Below are 17,594 nucleotides of genomic sequence, written 5' to 3'. Positions count from 1 at the left end.
CAGGAAGACTAAAAGACCAACACAGATGGGAAGAGACCAGGGACTCCAAATCCAAGAACATAGCATTCAGTTTTGGTCAGAAGGTGTAAGACGGAGGGCTGAGTATGAGCGGGCCTCAGCTGTTAGAACGCAGCTTCATTTCGATGTGTATTCCAGCACTGCCAGCATATTTGTAGCTGGTGGCTTTGGTTGAGACAGTCTTTATTACAAATCCCAGACTGGCCTTAAACTTGACTGTTACTGAATATCCTGTGCTTGGGATTAGGGGGGGAAATTATCTTTTTTTTTTTTTTTTTTTCTTTAGAGATAGGGTCTATTATGTAGCTCTGGCTGTCTTGAAACTCAGTATGTAAATCAGACTGGCCTGGAACTCACAGAGATCTGCCTGTCTTTATCTCCTGGGTGCTGGGATTAAAGGCATATGCGATTATCTCTGGATTAAAATACCTTTTTTTAATTTCTCTGTTTAAAGGTTGTTGTTTTTTTTTTTAATTTTCAGATTTATGTTTATGTATACAAGCATTTTCCCTGCATGTATGTATGTACACCATGTATGTGTCTGTGGAGATTAGAAGAGAGTACCATATTTCCTGGAACTATAGTTAAAGATGGTTGAATTACCATGTGCTAGGATCCTGTACCTACAAGAGCCACAAATACTCCAAACCACTAAGTAAAACAATCTCTCCAGCCCTAATTTAAGCATTTTAAAAACTAGAAAGTGTCAACTATATGTAGCGGGTCTTTTACTACCTTGTGGGGTCCTTTTTCCTTCTACCCTTCCCCATCCCTTCACTGCTTCCCTTTTAAACCCCAACACCGGGTAGGAGAGACAGAAGGCTGATTAGGGGATGTCATGTTCCTTGGGGTCAAGTCTGATCTTTGCTGTCAGGATACTTAACAAATTGTAACCAACAGCAACCAAACAACAACCAGTCACTCCCCAGCATTTATATACCCTCTGAAAAGTCCCCAGAACTCCAAATGTTACACATTCACAAAAAAAACTATCTGCAGCTGGCAAAGTCACACCCCTGCCAGAGCACGAGGCAAATCACAGCCAGCTGCTGTGGACCAGCTGAAGCAGCCACATATCCCACACCTGGGATTAAAATGAAAAACAATGTTACAATATTTCTGTGTTTATAAGGAAACCAAAATTCTCACTGCAGCTACAGGTTATGAGCTTCTCCTGAGAGAGCCTGAGGAGGAGACACACAAAACAGCAGCACAGATAGCTAAGCAGGGGCCAGTTGGCATGGCTTCTAGTTTCTCTACCACTGAGAGACGCACTAAGGGACAATTACAGTGAATGGCAACTAACAGCCAAGCCAGGCCCACAGAACACAGAGCCCAGAGAAGGTAACCCAGGCACAAGCATACACCCCTAGAGAGCTCCAGCTTGCCAGAGCACAAGTGGGCACCAAAGTAAGGTTCGGCATCTTTCAAAAGAGAAACAAAAATCCCAAATCTGCATGTAGATGTTACATCTGATATACTGACAGCGATCATATTTTTTTTCTCAGGTAGGGCAGTCAAGACATATCATTACTTTCAGTGAAATTTTGCCCTTGAAATTCTTTTCTAGCAAAGAGAAATTTGAGTTTCCCAGCCAGAGCTGCACATATCATGGGCCCTCAAGATTTCAAGGCCTCATTTACAATCTGCACAAGAGTTCCAAGAAAAGTCCACTTAAGACTAGTCTGCAGGACTGGAGAGATATGGTTCAGTGGTTAAGAGCACTGTCTGCTCTTCTAGAGGTCCTGAGTTCAATTCCCAGCAACCACATGGTGGCTCACAACCATCTGTAATGGGATCAGATGCCCTCTTCTGGTGTGTCTGAAGAGAGTAACAGTGTACTCATATTCATAAAATAAGTAAATATATCTTTACAAAAAAAAAGAGTAGTTTGCAGAGCCAGGGTGATGAGGGAGTCTCTTAAGGGTGGGGTGGGGGAGGGGGGTGCTGGCCACTATTCATAGAACTAAGCCAGAGGCCAGCTCTTTCTGCCTGTAACCCTTTTCTGCCACACCTTCGTCCTTCCCCTAATCCTACCACCAGAAACACACCGACGCATTCAAAAGCAGATGAAGGAATGTCTCACAGAATGCACCACACACACGGTGCTCTCTCCTGTAACCTTCTCTACCAAAGCACCAAACCGACAGTCCTCTTTAAACAACTGTCCAAAACACTTCAAAAAACATGTTAAAGACAGGTCACCGGACTTCTGGGTAAAGCAGATGCCACACAAACCAAGCAACTTAGGTTCAATTCCCAGAAGCCACATGAGGAAGGAGAGGACTTAAGCCACAAAGTCACCCTCCCATGAGTTACCATACACCCACAATAAGAAACAAAGTAAACAGTAAAGATGACTCATCTGTTCATGTGAAACCCATTTACTCACCTTTTATAAACTAAAATCCCTCTTTCCCCATTTTTGAAAGGCAAAACGAGGCCAGGCGGCGGTGGTGGCGCACGCCTTTAATCCCAGCCCTAGGGAGGCAGAGGCAGGCAGATTTCTGAGTTCGAGGCCAGCCTGGTCTACAGAGTGAGTTCCAGGACAGCCAGGGCTACACAGAGAAACCCTGTCTCAAGTAGAAACTATATGATACGTTAACCTAAGGGTGAGCAACTACCTGAGCTGCAGATGCCCCTCCGGTCCCCTCCAGGATGTTGCTGCATGACTCGCTTTCAAAGACAGCCCCTCCTTGGGGGAGCTCGCTGTTGGGTGCAGCTACCGAACCCTCCTCCTGGACAGACGCATGGACAGCCGAACCCTTCCTCTTCGCCGTCTTTTTCTTCGAATTCGGACCGTCACCTTTTGTTTTTCTCTGTCGGAAGTTAGCAAGCTGCGGAAGAATTTAGAGAAGTAGTAGAAACAGAGGTAAACGAGAAAAAAGTAACAAACCCACAGAGTCACCAAGCTTGTGGGGAGCATGAGGTTCGAACTAGCTCCGACCACTCAGCCACACGAGGCCAAGCGACCGCTTTCCCGGAAAACACTGCCTTCACTGACATCTATGCCCTTGGCATTAAGTTCAAAACGATACTGAGTCTCCAAATGTCTGTTAATTAGGCCTACAAGCAGACAAGAAGAAACAGTATGGCTGGTTGGAAGATTAGCTGTTCTAAGCCTTGACAGTTTGCAGCAGACTAAAAATGCATCTATTTAACACTGAGAGCTTAATTAACGAATATTCAAGTCTTAAAACTATTAATATGAAGCTAGACCATCCCCTTCTTGCCCCCCATTCCTTCCTAATGGAAGAAATATATCGCCCAGCCAAAACTTCTTAGCCATAGACTCTGAGACAAGGTACAGAAATAGCAAAAACTTAATTAAGCCAGGTCAATCTAGCATCTTCCTTTGCTGGATCTGATGCTCTACTTCTCCTGACACAGCGCAGCAAAGCACTAGGGACCATCCAGTCAGAGGCACAGCCTAGCTTCTCTCAGTCCTTCAGACACAAGACTTTTCGACTGCATTCACGCCCCATCTCTCTCTCATACCCTATTCAAAAAGGGCAAGCGCTGGAGGACCAAGGTTTCAAGGGGAAACACCTATTCCTTCCAATCACAACCAAGGCCATACAAGCAAACATATCCCTGCACAGTTTTGTTGCCAGAGGAAATTAACAAGGCCACTTACTTATCTGTGTGAAGAGAAACTTGAAGGGCACTGCCTACAGTCCCAACTCTGTTCTTATCTATTCCTTCCTCCACTGATGCAACTCTCTGCCACAGAGCTCCCCTTCTGCAGCCTGTACGTGGTCTCCGGCTATGGACATTCAATGAGTAGCTTCTTGGTTCTTCCCGTTATTCTCCATCTCCCAAACCACCCAAGTGCAGACAGCAGTTCCATGAAGTATTTCCACTGCGTATTTTGTATGTTTAAACGGGGCGGAGAGCAGGGTGATGGGGGGAGGGGGGGGAATTGTAGACTCAAACGAATAATTGCTGCTACTAAGCGAACCACCAAATCAACACAGCCCTTTCATGGAGGCTATACCTAGCTAATCCTGACAGTACTGGATGGGGAGCCATCCTCTGGTTCCACAGTCATGATCGATGGCCAGGGATCCACTTCCAAAATGTTTATCCCTTCTCTTCCTCTGAGTCCCCATCACCTTTCAAACAACTATCTTAACAGACACAAGTGTTCCCAGGGTAGAGTACCAAACAAATTTGAAATCTGAGGCAAAGGGAGGTGAGAAAAAGACCCTCGGAAGTATCGCAGTTGCAGGGCCCCGCCAGAGAGCGAACAACGAAACACAACGACTGGACACCAATCAGGAGCAGGAGGTTATAGTTCCCTGGAAAACGAAAGTCTGAAGACCGTCTTTTAAAAGTCTTAGACAGTTTGGTCCCGGGTAAGTGCCTGAGCACCGGAAGCACAACAACTAAGAATGCTAGGTGACCAGGACCCGCCCACGGAGCTCGGCCCCGCCTACGAGGAGGCGTGCGTCTCAGACGCTGATTGGCTGCGGCTGCAATAGGGCGGGGCGAGACCGAGGGGCGCTGGATTCAAGATGGCGGCGCCTAGGAAGTGAATCCCGCAGAAGCGGCGGGAAGGGCAAGCGCCCGGCAGCTCCCGCGGCTCCACCGCTACCGCTTATGTCAAGGGACAGTATGAGCACCGGAACCTCCTTAGGATATCTCCCCACAGCAAAGCGGAGAGAGGGATGCTATCGTCTAACCTTGGCTCTCCCAGCCTCCACCTTCCTGCGTCGCTGCTCCTGCTCGTCTTCCATCTCCATCAGGGCTCCTAGAGAATCGCTCGGAGGCGGCAGGACGGCCGCGAAACCCGCCTTCGCTCTATTTACACTCCCTCCCTTCACCCACTCGCCTCCCCACGCCCATACACACAACTGTCAGCAGCCGCCCCGCCAATCCGGAGCCCCGTGTGGCCTTGCGCACGCGCGCTCCAGTGACGCTCCAAGGGCGGAGAGCCATCTCTCTTGTCCCTAATTGGTACGCTGACGCTCCCCACCCTCTTCAGCAACACCAATGGGCGAGACGCGGCGTTCCCGGGGCTCGCGGTCGTTTGTCGCCTGTGCGGCGGGAAGGTTTGTGCAAACCGTTTCCCCCGCGGCGGTGCTCCCTCTCGCCCTCTCCCGACAGGAGGAGGACTTACACGCGAGCGACGGCCTCCGGTGTGCTCCGTCCACTCTCTCCCGCGGAACTTGCAAAAGTCGTTTTTCTGTCGCGATGTGTTTCCGCGAACACTGGGGGATCCTCTGTCGCCTTAGGCCCCATAGTCCCTCATCATTGGTAGGATGCTAGCGTCCTCTTTAGTTCTTCTAGGGAGGGTGTTGTGATTTTTTTTTTTGACTCACTTGGGGTCCTCCCGCCTCCCTGCTTTGACCACATCTGTCCCTTCTATACACTGACCCCTGTCTTCAGAACAGAGTATAACCAGAGTTAGTCATTGAATGACACTTAAAACTTAGACCGCTGTCCCCAGTGGGCCCGGAGTTGCCACCGAGGGGCGTTCTGCATTCATGCACACCCTTCAGTGTAGAGTCACTGTGTATTCAGTCTCTTGACTCTCACTCCACCACCCCTACTAGGAAACAGTCTTTCTGCTGAAAGCCAATGAACAATGGTCCGTTTTCAGTAAGAGGCGCGTTTAGAGCTAGCTCATCAGTGAATTACAGATGATTAGGAAGGATTGGGCCCCTGTCTTCCCCAAGCCAGATGGTTCTTGCTCGCCTAGGCACTTATTAATTTATCGTCGGGTTGAAAAGTTGCAGGCTGTTACGCGACTGACATAGAAGGAGGGGATCTTGAGCTCCAGGATGTATGTCATAGCTTTGCATCCTGCACCCGATAGAGCAGGGAATCTGGAGAGAGGGTACCCCCTGCAAGATCGTATCTTCCTGAAGAACTCAGTAGTGCGGGAGGAATTTGGGAACAGGGAAATGCGGTAAGGGCTGTATAAAAACTACTGTTTTATACCAAATCTGGATGGCAGCCATTTTTGCCTTCTCTCCAGGCTGACACCAGCCTTTACCAGATCAGAAAAAAATAAATTGTTTCACTTTCAGTACTCAAGAGTCTCCAGGATGGCCTGGCGGTGGTGGCGCACGCCTTTAATCCCAGCACTTGGGAGGCAGAGGCAGGCGGATTTCTGAGCTCGAGAGTTCGAGGCTAGCCTGGTCTACAGAGTGAGTTCCAGGACAGCCAGGGCTACACAGAGAAACCCTGTCTCGAAAAAAAGAAACCAAAAAAAAAGTCTCCAGGACTCTTAGGAAGTGTTTCTTGGACTGACGAAAACACTGGGGTGGGGGTGGGGTTCCCTCTGGGCTGACCTATCCTCTAGTATATGCTGATCTCAATTTTTGGCCATGAAATATTTTTGGTTTTTTGTTTTGTTTTTCGAGACAGGGTTTCTCTGTGTAGCCCTGGCTGTCCTTGAACTCACTCTGTAGACCAGGCTAGCCTCGAACTCAGAAATCCACCTGCCTCTGCCTCCCAAGTGCTTGGGATTAAAAGCGTGTGCCACCACCGCCCGGCGACCCATGCAATATTTAAGAAATGTTTAGGGGGTCATATTTTACATATCAAAAATTAGACGACTGAAGAGATCCACAGTTAAGAGCACGTGCTGCTCTTACAGAGGACCCCGGGTTGATTCCCAGCACCCAATGGTGGCTCACAGCTGTAACTCCAGTTCAGGGGATCTTATGCACACTTCTGACTTCTGAGGTCACTAAGCACTCATTGTAGTCCACATACATACGCGTAGGCAAAACTTTCATACCCATAAAATAATTGTTGAAGTCTAAATAAATAAATACCTAATAATATTTATTATTAACTTTGAACTATGAGTATGTTTGTGTCTCTGTGTGGAACTGGCAGATAGCCTTAGAGACAAGAAGAGGGTGCTAGATGCTCTAAAACTGGAGTTACAGGCAGTTGTGCTCACCAGATGCGGGTTCTGGGATGTAAATTACCCCATCACTCACTAAGGAAATCCCTGCTGTGTATGTGTCTTTAATCCCAGCACTGGGGAGGCAAAGGTAGGTGGGTCTCTGAGTTCAGGGCCAGGAAGGGCTCTAAAGAGAGACCCTGTCTAAATAAAAAATAAAAAGACTTGTCTGCTTAAAGCCCAATATCTATCTCTCTCTCTCTCTCTCTCTCTCTCTCTCTCTCTCTCTCTCTCTCTCTCTTGTTTTGTTGTTGTTGTTGTTGTTGTTTTTCGAGACAAGGTTTCTCTGCATAGCTCGGGCTGTACTGGGAACTCACTCTGTAGACCAGGCTGGCCTTGAACTCAGAAATCTGCCTGTCTCTGCCTCCCAAATGCTGAGATTAAAGGTGTGGGCCACCACTGCCCGGCTTAAAGCCCAATCTTGTGAAGACATTTTCTCCAATGGGGTTTCCTTCTCTTAGAATCAGATGTGGGTTCTGGGATCTAAATTCTCTTAGCCGACTATAGCTTGTCCCAAGTTGACAGAAAGCCAACAGCCAGCACCATGTCAGACAGACAGCTCGCAACCGTCTACGATGCCAGCTCTAGGGGGGATTAGATGCCTCTGACCTTGTCAGTACAGGCAATCACATGCATATATTCAGGTAAAGACACATACATACACATAATTAAAATAATACAAATATTTTTAAAATAATTAAAAATAAGATTGAGGTCACTAGAGCAATGCCTTGGGGTCTAAGGGCACTTCCTGCTCTTGAGGCATGTTACAGGAGTCTGGAGTAAGGAGAGGTCATCAAGGAGTACCACCCAGTTCAGTCCATAGGCCGGACAAAGAATTGGATGTCCTGGGACAAAGACCCATATGGAGACATGGAAAGCACCAGGCTTGAGAAATGGGATGCCCTCAGAAGCTGGGAAACTGAGACTAACAGAGAAAAGGAAGGCTGGGGACTGGGGGGACTGGAAGTGGCTAGCTTCCTCCAAAGGGCTTTGGGAGTGGGGGGGAGGGGAGAACTAACCCCAGCAGCAAAAAGCAGCCAATCTTTTGTTTTGTCTGACATTCTTTTATTCTTTGTTTGTTTGTTTGTTTGTTTGTTTTTCGAGACAGGGTTTCTCTGTGTAGCCCTGGCTGTCCTGGAACTCACTCTGTAGACCAGGCTGGCCTCGAACTCAGAAATCCTCTGCCTCCCAAGTGCTGGGATTAAAGGCATGTGCCACCACTGCCCAGCCATTCTTTTATTCTATATGCAAAGTTTTTAAACACACAGTAACTATCCTATCCCATAATCAGAACAAGGCTTTCTACCAGAAGTCTTCCCCCACCCCTACCCCCACGCCACAAACAGATTTAGGTAAAGCTATGTGTAGCACTCCACGGGCTATGAAAACTTAAGGCTTCCGTGTTGATTCCATTCTGAGGCTACACACAAACAATTCAAAATATTGCATTAAAGTGACCAGCGAGCAGGAAGGCTGGGGCCGTCAGACGTGTGTGTTACTCACGTCCGAGCTATAATGAGAATGGCGGGTGTTCCTGTAGGTCTCTGATGCTCCGTGAGGGCAGCTGGTCATTCAGGTGACCAATAACGAGGAGACCGCTGCTGTAACCAGCTGGAGCTTCACCAAGGACCTTACGCCCTCGTCGCTCTCTTCTCGGACCCCTGTTTCAGCGTGTAATCAGCCAGGGAGGTGTCTTCCGCTGGTTACAGAGATCAGGAGGCTGGAAGGCAGAGCTCCTTTGGCAGTGTCTGTGTTTCAATGACCAAATCTTCCTCCAGTCTCTTTATTCTCACCCACGTGGAGGTTAAGGAGCTGGAGGCGATTGCAGAAAGGGCGAACAAAAGTTTGAAGCCTAGCACCAAAGAGCTTCCTCTTGTCATCTCCTTGAGTCTGCAATCTCATGACATCGATGCTAGTCCAAAGCAGACCCCTCCCTTCCCCCCAAAATGGCAGTACCACTGTCAATGGCGTAAATGACAGGTTACAGCTCAGCCTGGACTCTGACCAGGAAACAGGATTACTAGTGGTTTAAAACATTAGCCTTAACTCTCCAGTTTCCATAAACTTGTGAAGCAGTTTTCTCTTCGTCTGGAAGAGCCACTGCTTCCCTTATCTGCCATACCCCCAGTAATGCAGTATTAGTTCCCTATCAATACTTACCTGTACCACTTATCACGAGCTCCCAGGCTCCTCACCCACAAAACAACCCAGACCCTCCTACCCCCCACTACTCTAACTTACAGGCTGTCCCACTCTACATGCTTCCTGCCACTGCAAACATACTCCCTTAAAACACACACACACACACACACACACACACACACACGCGCGCGCGCGCGCGCGCCTCACACAGAGGCTGTGAATAGCATGGGTGGGAACAAACGGGAAACAGGAAATACTGAGCAGTTGTACTGAAATTATCCGCTAGAGAAAGTTTCAAAGTCACTTGAGAGAATATTGAGTTCTCTAACCGACTAGCCAAGAGCAGGCTTCTGCCTGGGAAGACTCTTGGGCCATAGACAACGGGAAGATGTTTTGTTTTGTTTGTTTTGTTTGTTTGGTTTTGGTTTTTCGAGACAGGGTTTCTCTGTGTACCCTTGCCTGTCCTGGAACTCACTCAGTAGACCAGGCTAGCCTCAAACTCAGAAATCCTCCTGCCTCTGCCTCCCAAGTGCTGGGATGAAAGGCGTGCGCCACCACTGCCCTGCTGTTTTTGTTGTTGTTGTTGTTTTAAGTCAAAGGTCTGTAGATACATCACACCTGCTGCAGAGGTCTTAAGTAACCTTTGCCACTGTGCACATCATAGGAGGCCCCACCTCCAGACTGTTCTTATGTATCAGGACCCTTTCTCAGCAGGGAAGGAGGGTCCTTTTGGTGTTGGAAAACACTTTATCAAGAGAAATGGGAAGCTGTTTGCTTATTGGCAAATGTACTTCCTAAGCGAGGAGGTGTGGGGTCAGGACAACCTGACGGCTATCTCAGTATCTCTGATGGTTTCCCCATGTGGAGAAGGGTAAACACGCCCAAAACTCAACCATGCTGCAGCTCTGTCTGGTGAAGCCAGTAGGATCGCACAGCCCCCTCCCTATACGTGTGTAGCTAGGAGATGACTTGGGAAGAAAGATGGAGGACAGGCCTGGGCATTGTCTTCTTATCTCTCTTCAGATAAACCCCACTATCTGAATGTACTGCATGCCTTCTTGACTGTAGATCAGTGAACTCTGGGTGTTCTTTGTTCCGTTTACCTACCCCCCCACACACACACACATACACACCTCCAGTTGAACATGGCTTGTTGCTGGGAACGAGGGCAGGGGGTGGTGGAAGTGCATGCTGGGCTTAGTTCTCTCTCTCAGAGCAAAAGTAGTACCAATTTCTTCCCTTCACTCACCAACTTTATCAAAGGACTTGTCAGGCAGCCTCTGGATAAGCCATGCAACTAAGTGACCACAACACAAACAAACAAATAACCAAAAAACTTAAGGAGGTTTTGGATGCTGCAAAGCAGCATCATCCCTGCGCCAGGTCATGGTCCTCTTTGGTGAGCGGAGACTTCTTGACTCCCGGATTCAGAATTGGGTGGGTGTTGTGTGCAAACGAGGGAGGGAGTTAGGTTCCTTAGATGAAGGGGTCCAGAAAGATAGCAAGATCAGACTTCCAGAGCCTGGAGTCATACATACCTGAGCCTCAGGTTTTATGTATTTCGATTTTTTACAACTGGCACGCGCCCAGCTCACCTGTGCCAACCTCCTCAGAAAAATCCTTGGCGTGGAGAGAAACTCTGCAAAGTGTAGTTCTTGGATCTTATTTCAGTTTATTTTTAGTACTAAGAGCTGTCGAAGTAAAGAACACAGACACTCTCACAGTGGACATGGCTCTGTACCCTGTAAACATTTACTGCGCCTAGCAACTGCCTACCAAAGAGGCCAGCACAGAACGAGGACAGGCATTTCACCACAGAGAAGCTTGTTAGCCGCTTCTAGGCCAGGGGACCAGGGCCAGCATCACAGGGATAAGGCATGTTGACAGATCGTACCTTCAATACCACGTGATAAGAAAAACACTAATTCCAAGAAAGCCCCGAGCCCAGTCAAACCAAGAGAAAAATGTCATCAAATATCCCAACTGGGTACAGTGTCCCCTTTCCCTTATTGGCCCTGCTTAGATAGATACCCACTCTCACGTTTTGCTATCTCTCCTAGCAATGCCTTCTGGGAACAAGTAGCCACCATCTCTGGGAGTCTGCTTTTCCTTTCCTTGTCTACATAGGTCCCTCTAACTTGTGTTCAATCTGACGCAGTTTCCAGGGTTACCTAGGTTCCGGGGGTGTTGACCCCACCCTGGTTGTTTCTTAGGTTCACAGGGTAACTGACTTACATCATCAGGTTTAGAACCTCAACTCCCATATATGACCCCCCCTTTTCTTTATTCCTGTCTGTGTTCTCTATGCCAGTGCACCCTCTGGCCCTGGGTCCCCTCAGGGGCTGCCCTTGACCCCTCTCTGGCCAAAGTTTCTGCCACAAAAAAATCTCTTGAAACCCTCAGGAAGCTCCAGTCTGATGAGCCTCCTGGGTATCTACCCACTCTACCTTTTTACTTTGAGAGAGTTTCAAGGAAGGGCAAGGGTGTCCCAGAGGCAGCAGCAAGCGACCAGAGTGGTGTGGTGTGGGTGTAGGGGCAATGGGGGGGGGTCTTCCACGACTCTTCTATGCTATTTCTCTGGATAAACAGCATCTGGAAGAATCTAAAGTATGTCTGTCTGGCCTTTTACCTCCCCACTGATCTGTGCCTGGCAACACTCATGAGTCAGTGTTTACAGGTAACCCATATGGGGACACAGAGCCAAGGGAGGACTCTCAGAGGTGTCCTGGCAACCCAGGACCTCCCTTCCTCACAGGCTAGCAACTGACAGACTCCAGGGCAGGCTCCTGCGCTGTGGTCCAGGGAGGGGGACCAGTCACTCTCCCATTTACTTGTCTTGAGGCAGCATGACCCCTGACAGGGCTCTTTGCTGCACACAACCAAGGACCAAGGCAGAGTGAGGACTTCAGCCTCCTATTTCTCTGCAGGCCGCTTATCACTGATACATTGTCATGACGTCGGACTCCTCGATGGTGGATCAGATGACCCGGCTGAGGTTACGACTCTTAGAACAGGTAAAGGACAGAGCCTCTCCACTGTTGTCTCCCACCTCTGCGGACTGCCAAGAGAGGTCCTTGCTTCCAGAGCAAGCCTTTTCCCTGTATCTGGCTTCCCAAAGCACAGCTATGGATTCTTGTTTGCTTTATTGTGCTGGGCAGAACCCATTAGGTTCTAGCAGTTTCCAAAGTCAGGAGGCAGGCTGTGCCCGCCAGCAAGTGTACTTCTAGGGCACGGACCCTCAGAGTTCCTGCATCTTCAGGCTCTGGTGTTTAAAGGGATACTCCTTCTGTGGAGACTGAGCCCAACTTCCCCAGGGAAAAAGCTGCTCATGCCCCGTCTTCTCCACCTTTTCCACCATCTACAAAATTTGAAGTGATCCATGACCGGCATACCTGCCTGTGCACACAACTAAGCATAATTCCCAGGGGCAACGTCTCTGTATGCTCTGCCTGCATTGCTCTTCTTCTGACTACTGTCTATTACCGACCCTGGAGTCTCTAGTTCAGGGCCCAGTGGCCCTGGATAGACCCTGAGGATAGTCTCTGCAAAGGTTGCTACTCAGCAATCTTCCCGGAGCATCTCTCTCAGGACCTTCAGGGTAATCCTGGGAACCCATAAAAGAGCCCACTTGTGGAACCTCAGATCATCTATTTTGGTTCGCCTCACTGTGTACCCTTTGGGCCCCAGTAGGGGAAACACTTTGAGGTTCATCAGGATACTCCATGCTGTGCATCAGAATATCCTACCTGTGTCTCGGCAGAGCATCACCTCAGGGGTCTCCTTGGGGTATCATCCTCCCCTTGGGGCTTAGGAGGGAGAGTGTGCGTTATGTCTGAGACCATTACCAGACTAATCCTTAACAGAATGGGGACCCTTGCCCCCATCTATTCACTTTTCCAAGTGCTTCTTGCCTCCCGTACTTCCTTTCGGGTGCCGAGTACTCCCAGAGCGTTTGGCATATCAGCGACACAGGCAGGTGGGCAGCGCAGACCCCACTCACCAACCTGGAGCCCAGTCACCGTCCCAGCTTCTTCCTCTTAGATGCTGGAGCAGGAACGAGGGAGCATGGACAGAGCAGGTAAGAGCTGAGAGCTGGGGTTGGGGATTTAGCTCAGTGGTAGAGCGCTTGCCTAGCAAGCGCAAGGCCCTGGGTTCGGTCCTCAGCTCTGAAAAAAAAAGACAAAATAACAAAAAGAGCTGAGAGCTGCCTGCGTGGGCACATCCCAGAAGGACGGGGAACAGACAAGAAGAGGGGCCCGGCAGAGCAGGCCCTGGCTTTGCTTTCATCTGTAGAACACCACATGGGCACATGCATACAAGCATGCACGCCTGCACAAGCCCGTGCGCGTGCGCATACACACACACGCGCGCTCGTGCTGCACTCTTAGCCAACAGACCCCTAGAGGGAATGTATCTTATAGATGAGAAGATATGGCACAGAGAGGTCAGGTGACGTACCTCAGATTGTTCAGGTTGTTCAGTGCAGAAATTCTGCCTGTCAGTCACGTGACTCTGCTTGCAGGGGTGGGGCAGGGGCTCAAGCTTATCCTTCTCAGTACCTGGGACCAGAATCTAGGTTCACGGACATCTGAGTGAGGATCTGAGGCCAGAGGAACGTGTTGTGTTCTTTAGAACATAGAGCATCCAGGGCTATGGGTAACTCTGGGAACCTTGAGGGCAGCTGGCCAAACCTGGGCGCTTCAAATCTAGATTGAAAATGACACACCAGGCCACGTGACCCAGGGGACTTACACACCGTCCAATGACCACAAATGTACCAGAGGGTATCCCAAGTAAAACTTCCAGAGAAACCTGCCAGGCATCATCAAAATCCCAGCTCCAATAGGATGTCAGGGCAAGCAGATCCCTTCCAGAGCTTTCTCTGGAATGAGACACTCTTCTTCCTGTTGGTGAGTATTCCTGTCCTTCCCAGGCATTGGAGCCAGGGCTATGGAGGCCTCCTTCTGTATAGGAGTGTTACAGCATCAAGGGAGATCTGTTCTACTGACTTCCAGTGCCTTACAGGACCAAGAAAATCCACTAGGCTGACTCTAACCAAGTCTTTCCCTCTCTATCATAGCCCCTGCTCTCCATGCCCCAACCCTGGCCCCTCCTTCTTTAGGACAGATGTTTATGAGAGACCCCAGGAGCTCAAAGGCTCCAGGGAACTCTGAATCCCAGGGTGTAGGGAAGTTGGGGCACTCTGCCGGGCCCACCAGCCAGGCTTATGTACCTCATTGATGTGTGCCTTCTTTATGCAGGACAGCAGGAAACATCAGACACGGCCCTGCAGAGAGCTTTGAGGAGAAGGAAGGACCTTCTACAAAGGCTCTGGGTAGGCTTGCACCCTCTGTCAAACACGAGCCTAACTCCCCACAGGCTAATACGCTGGCCAGCGTACACCAACATGGGCAGTCTGTATTCTCGGGGTCAATTATGTTCGCAAATTGAGGATGGGTAACAGAACTGTTGAGTATTTGAGAGATGAATAGTCCCACCCCATCACTTTCTTGAGGAAATCAGACAAAGAACATCAGGTACAGGCAGTCTGTGTGCTTAGAGACTGCTTAGGTAGCTGGCAACAGAGAAGGCAATGAGTCAAGGCCCATTCCCCCAGGAAGAGCTACCTAAGCTAAACTGACCTCCAGCAATAAGTGGCCCTGCCTAGAAGCATCTATATGGGTGTTATCTCAACACTGCCATGGGACAAGAGACAAGAGGTTTGCTCTTTCTACACTGAGGAAGATGCTGAAATGGATGAAGAACCATTAGATAGTTGACTGGGAAACACTAAGAGCAACCAGAAATTCAACAAGTAATTGGTGTGTATTCAAGAGAATTTCCAAGTATTTACCAAGGAATACTATTGAACTCGGGGTCACAACCTGTGCCCAGTCTGGCCACCTGTCCACAACAAGCCAATTAAAAGTCAAGTCAACAGTAGAAAGAAGAAAAGGATGGTTTAACTGAATATGGTCACGTTGGGAAGAGAGACAGAGATCCCTAGTTCTAGGGACTCCACACTGGACATTTGGGTGCCATATTCCCTGGCAGGGGTGAGGCGTGGTAAAACCGTGCTGGGGAGGATCTGGTCACCCAATTGAGGTTCACAGGTTGATCAGCGACATCTGCTGATGGCTCTTGTCCTTTTAGGAGCAGCAGCTGATGGATGAACACTCCCCAGCCCATGCCTGGAGGACACACGGAAGAGCCTCGGTGCCAACCCCAAACCCAGAGGTGCCTCCCATAGATGTCTTCCCTGCTGCCTCCGCACCTTTGCTCCGACCCCCAGAGCCACCAAGGATCATCCAGCACCCGGTAGGGAGGACTCTTGGGTAACTTGTGGTGGGGTAGAAGTCACAATGGAAGGGCACAGTGTTGCCAGTAGGCCATCCAATCAGGGAGAGCAGAGGCATTCCTCTCCCTTCTTACCTTCCAGGGAGGTAAAGACTCTCTCTTTTCTCAGAGTCCTCAGCAGGATTCTCATGCTCTGGAGAGGTTCATCTGACAACAGACAATAGCAGCTTCAAAAAACTAGGAGAGTTTAGCATCAGTGGTCCCTGAATTCAGAGAAGCACTGTCCTTTAATACTTCACAGTGAACAGAGATGATTAAGAGCCTCACTTAGGGACAGAGTTGCAACAGCAGAGTATACCATTCTGAGAACTTTATCTGGTGTGGCCTACACACAGCATCCTGAACCACGAGCAACAGAAACCAAACAATATACGTGTTTTAAATTGTGTGTATTAGTACTGTGTGCACATCTTAGGGTTTCCATTGCTGTGAACAGAAACCATGACCAAGGCAACTCTTATAAGGACAACATTGAACTGGGGCTGGTTTATAGGTTCTGAGTTTCAGTCCATTATCATCAAGGCAGAAAGCATAGCAGGATCCAGACAGATGTGGAGCTGGAGGAGCCAGAAGTTCTACATCTTGATCCAAAGGCAGAAAGGAGACTGGCTTTCAGGTAGCTAGAAGGGTCTCTTCTGCACAGGGCAGAGCCTGAGCATAGGACCTCAGAGCCGGCCGACACAGTAACACACTTCCTCCAACAAAGCCACACCTTCTGATAATGCCGGTTCCCATGAGTCAAACTTAGTCAAACTACCACAGTGTGTGAGATGCATGTATGGGCCTCATGCACACCACAGCGCATATGTAGAAGTCAGAGAGCCATACTGTGGAGTAGCTGCCATCTTCCCACTGTTATATATGTTCTGGGGATCAGGTTGCAAGGCCTCCTGGCAAACACCTTTATTTGCTAAGCCATCAAAAATGTTCTAAAGCAGAGGAGGTAGGAGGCCCAGGTGAGGTCTTTGTTTGGGACTCAATATGAGGGAACACAGGAAATTGAGGAGGAAAGGCACAGGGGGATCTGGAAGATATCTATTCATTGGGCAGGGAAACGAGAGAGTCAGTACTTAGCAGAGGGAATGGATCCCACAGAATCCCTTCTGCTGGTGAGCTGTCTGTACCCAGGTTCCAGGTACTCCAGCCGCTGTTCCTTCCTGTTATCAGGACCATTGTATTTACTATTATTGTTATTATTGCTGTTGTTATTATTATTATTTGTACCTTGGTGCTTTGCCTGCATGTATGTCTGTGTGAGCATTTCAGATTCCCTGGAACTAGACTTACAGACCATTGTTCGCTGCCATGTGGGTTCTGAGAATTGAACCCGGGTTGTCTGGAAGAACAGCCAGTGCTCTTAACCACTAAGCCATCTCTCCAGCCCCCACTGTATTTGTTTTTAAGATCTGGTTGGTCACACTATGTAGCCCTGGCTGGCCTGGAATGCACTAAATAGACCAGGCTAACCTGAAACTCACAGAGAGCCTTTTGCCCCTTGCTTCCCAAGTACTGAGATTAGAACCATGCACCACAACACCTGGCTGGCTGGTTTCATGTTCTTTTGGTTTTTGTTTTGTTTTTGTTTTTTTGTTTTTGTTTTTTCAAAATAGGGTTTCTCTGTGTAGCCCTGGCTGTCCTGGAACTCACTCTGTAGACCAGGCTGGCCTCAAACTCAGAAATCCACCTGCCTCTGCCCCCCAAGTGCTGAGATTAAAGGTGTGAGCCACCACCGCCTGGCTTGGTTTCATGTTCTTAAATGTTTGCTGAAGAAGTAGAAGAATCATACCTTATAATACAAGAAGATCCACATCTTGATTGTCATGAAATAGTTCCTTATCGGGACACATGTTCACATCTGTTAGTGTCTGTTCTTTTTTTTTTACAAGAGCACAAATCTATTTTTATTTATTTACTCTGAATTAGTTTAAATCCAGGATGGGTACAGCATCACACGGATTCTGTGTCCAGTGGCCTTTGCAGGAAGGTTGCTTCAGAATTTGGCACGAATCATGCCACTGTTTCCATGGGCCCAAGTTACCTTCTCCCAGATCACTCTGGTTTTGTTTGGTTTGCCTCCAGGAGTCACTGTATTGTTTTTTTGCTTTGTACACATAAGCACATCTCTTGCCTAAGTAGAACTCAGTTTTATCTC

The 17,594-nt window shown here is 48.8% G+C and overlaps 2 protein-coding genes across 5 annotated transcripts in view; one reads left to right on the top strand and one right to left on the bottom strand.

Annotated features, from left to right (window-relative positions):
* The window catches only part of Pcnt (pericentrin), a 96,544-nt gene extending 91,679 nt beyond the window's left edge, over positions 1 to 4,865 (bottom strand). For all 4 annotated transcript variants that reach the window (XM_028773901.1, XM_028773904.1, XM_028773903.1 and 1 more), the window contains exons 1-2: positions 4,704 to 4,865; positions 2,643 to 2,855 (exon numbers count right to left, since the gene is read on the bottom strand). In XM_028773901.1, the coding sequence (XP_028629734.1) occupies positions 2,643 to 2,855; positions 4,704 to 4,763 (273 nt within the window). In that variant the 5' untranslated portion in view covers positions 4,764 to 4,865. The remainder of the gene's footprint in view (positions 1 to 2,642; positions 2,856 to 4,703) is intronic.
* Positions 4,866 to 12,036: 7,171 nt separating this feature from the next.
* The window catches only part of CUNH21orf58 (chromosome unknown C21orf58 homolog), an 8,344-nt gene continuing 2,786 nt past the window's right edge, over positions 12,037 to 17,594 (top strand). The window contains exons 1-4 of the mRNA XM_028773975.1: positions 12,037 to 12,099; positions 13,127 to 13,163; positions 14,347 to 14,420; positions 15,239 to 15,420. Coding sequence (XP_028629808.1) covers positions 12,037 to 12,099; positions 13,127 to 13,163; positions 14,347 to 14,420; positions 15,239 to 15,420 — 356 coding nt within the window. The remainder of the gene's footprint in view (positions 12,100 to 13,126; positions 13,164 to 14,346; positions 14,421 to 15,238; positions 15,421 to 17,594) is intronic.

The sequence above is a fragment of the Grammomys surdaster genome, unplaced genomic scaffold, assembly GCF_004785775.1.
Source record: "Grammomys surdaster isolate TR1022 unplaced genomic scaffold, NIH_TR_1.0 237, whole genome shotgun sequence".
Lineage (NCBI taxonomy): Eukaryota > Metazoa > Chordata > Mammalia > Rodentia > Muridae > Grammomys > Grammomys surdaster.
Note: the sequence above shows the minus strand (reverse complement) of the source record. Positions and strands in the feature narration are given on the sequence as shown.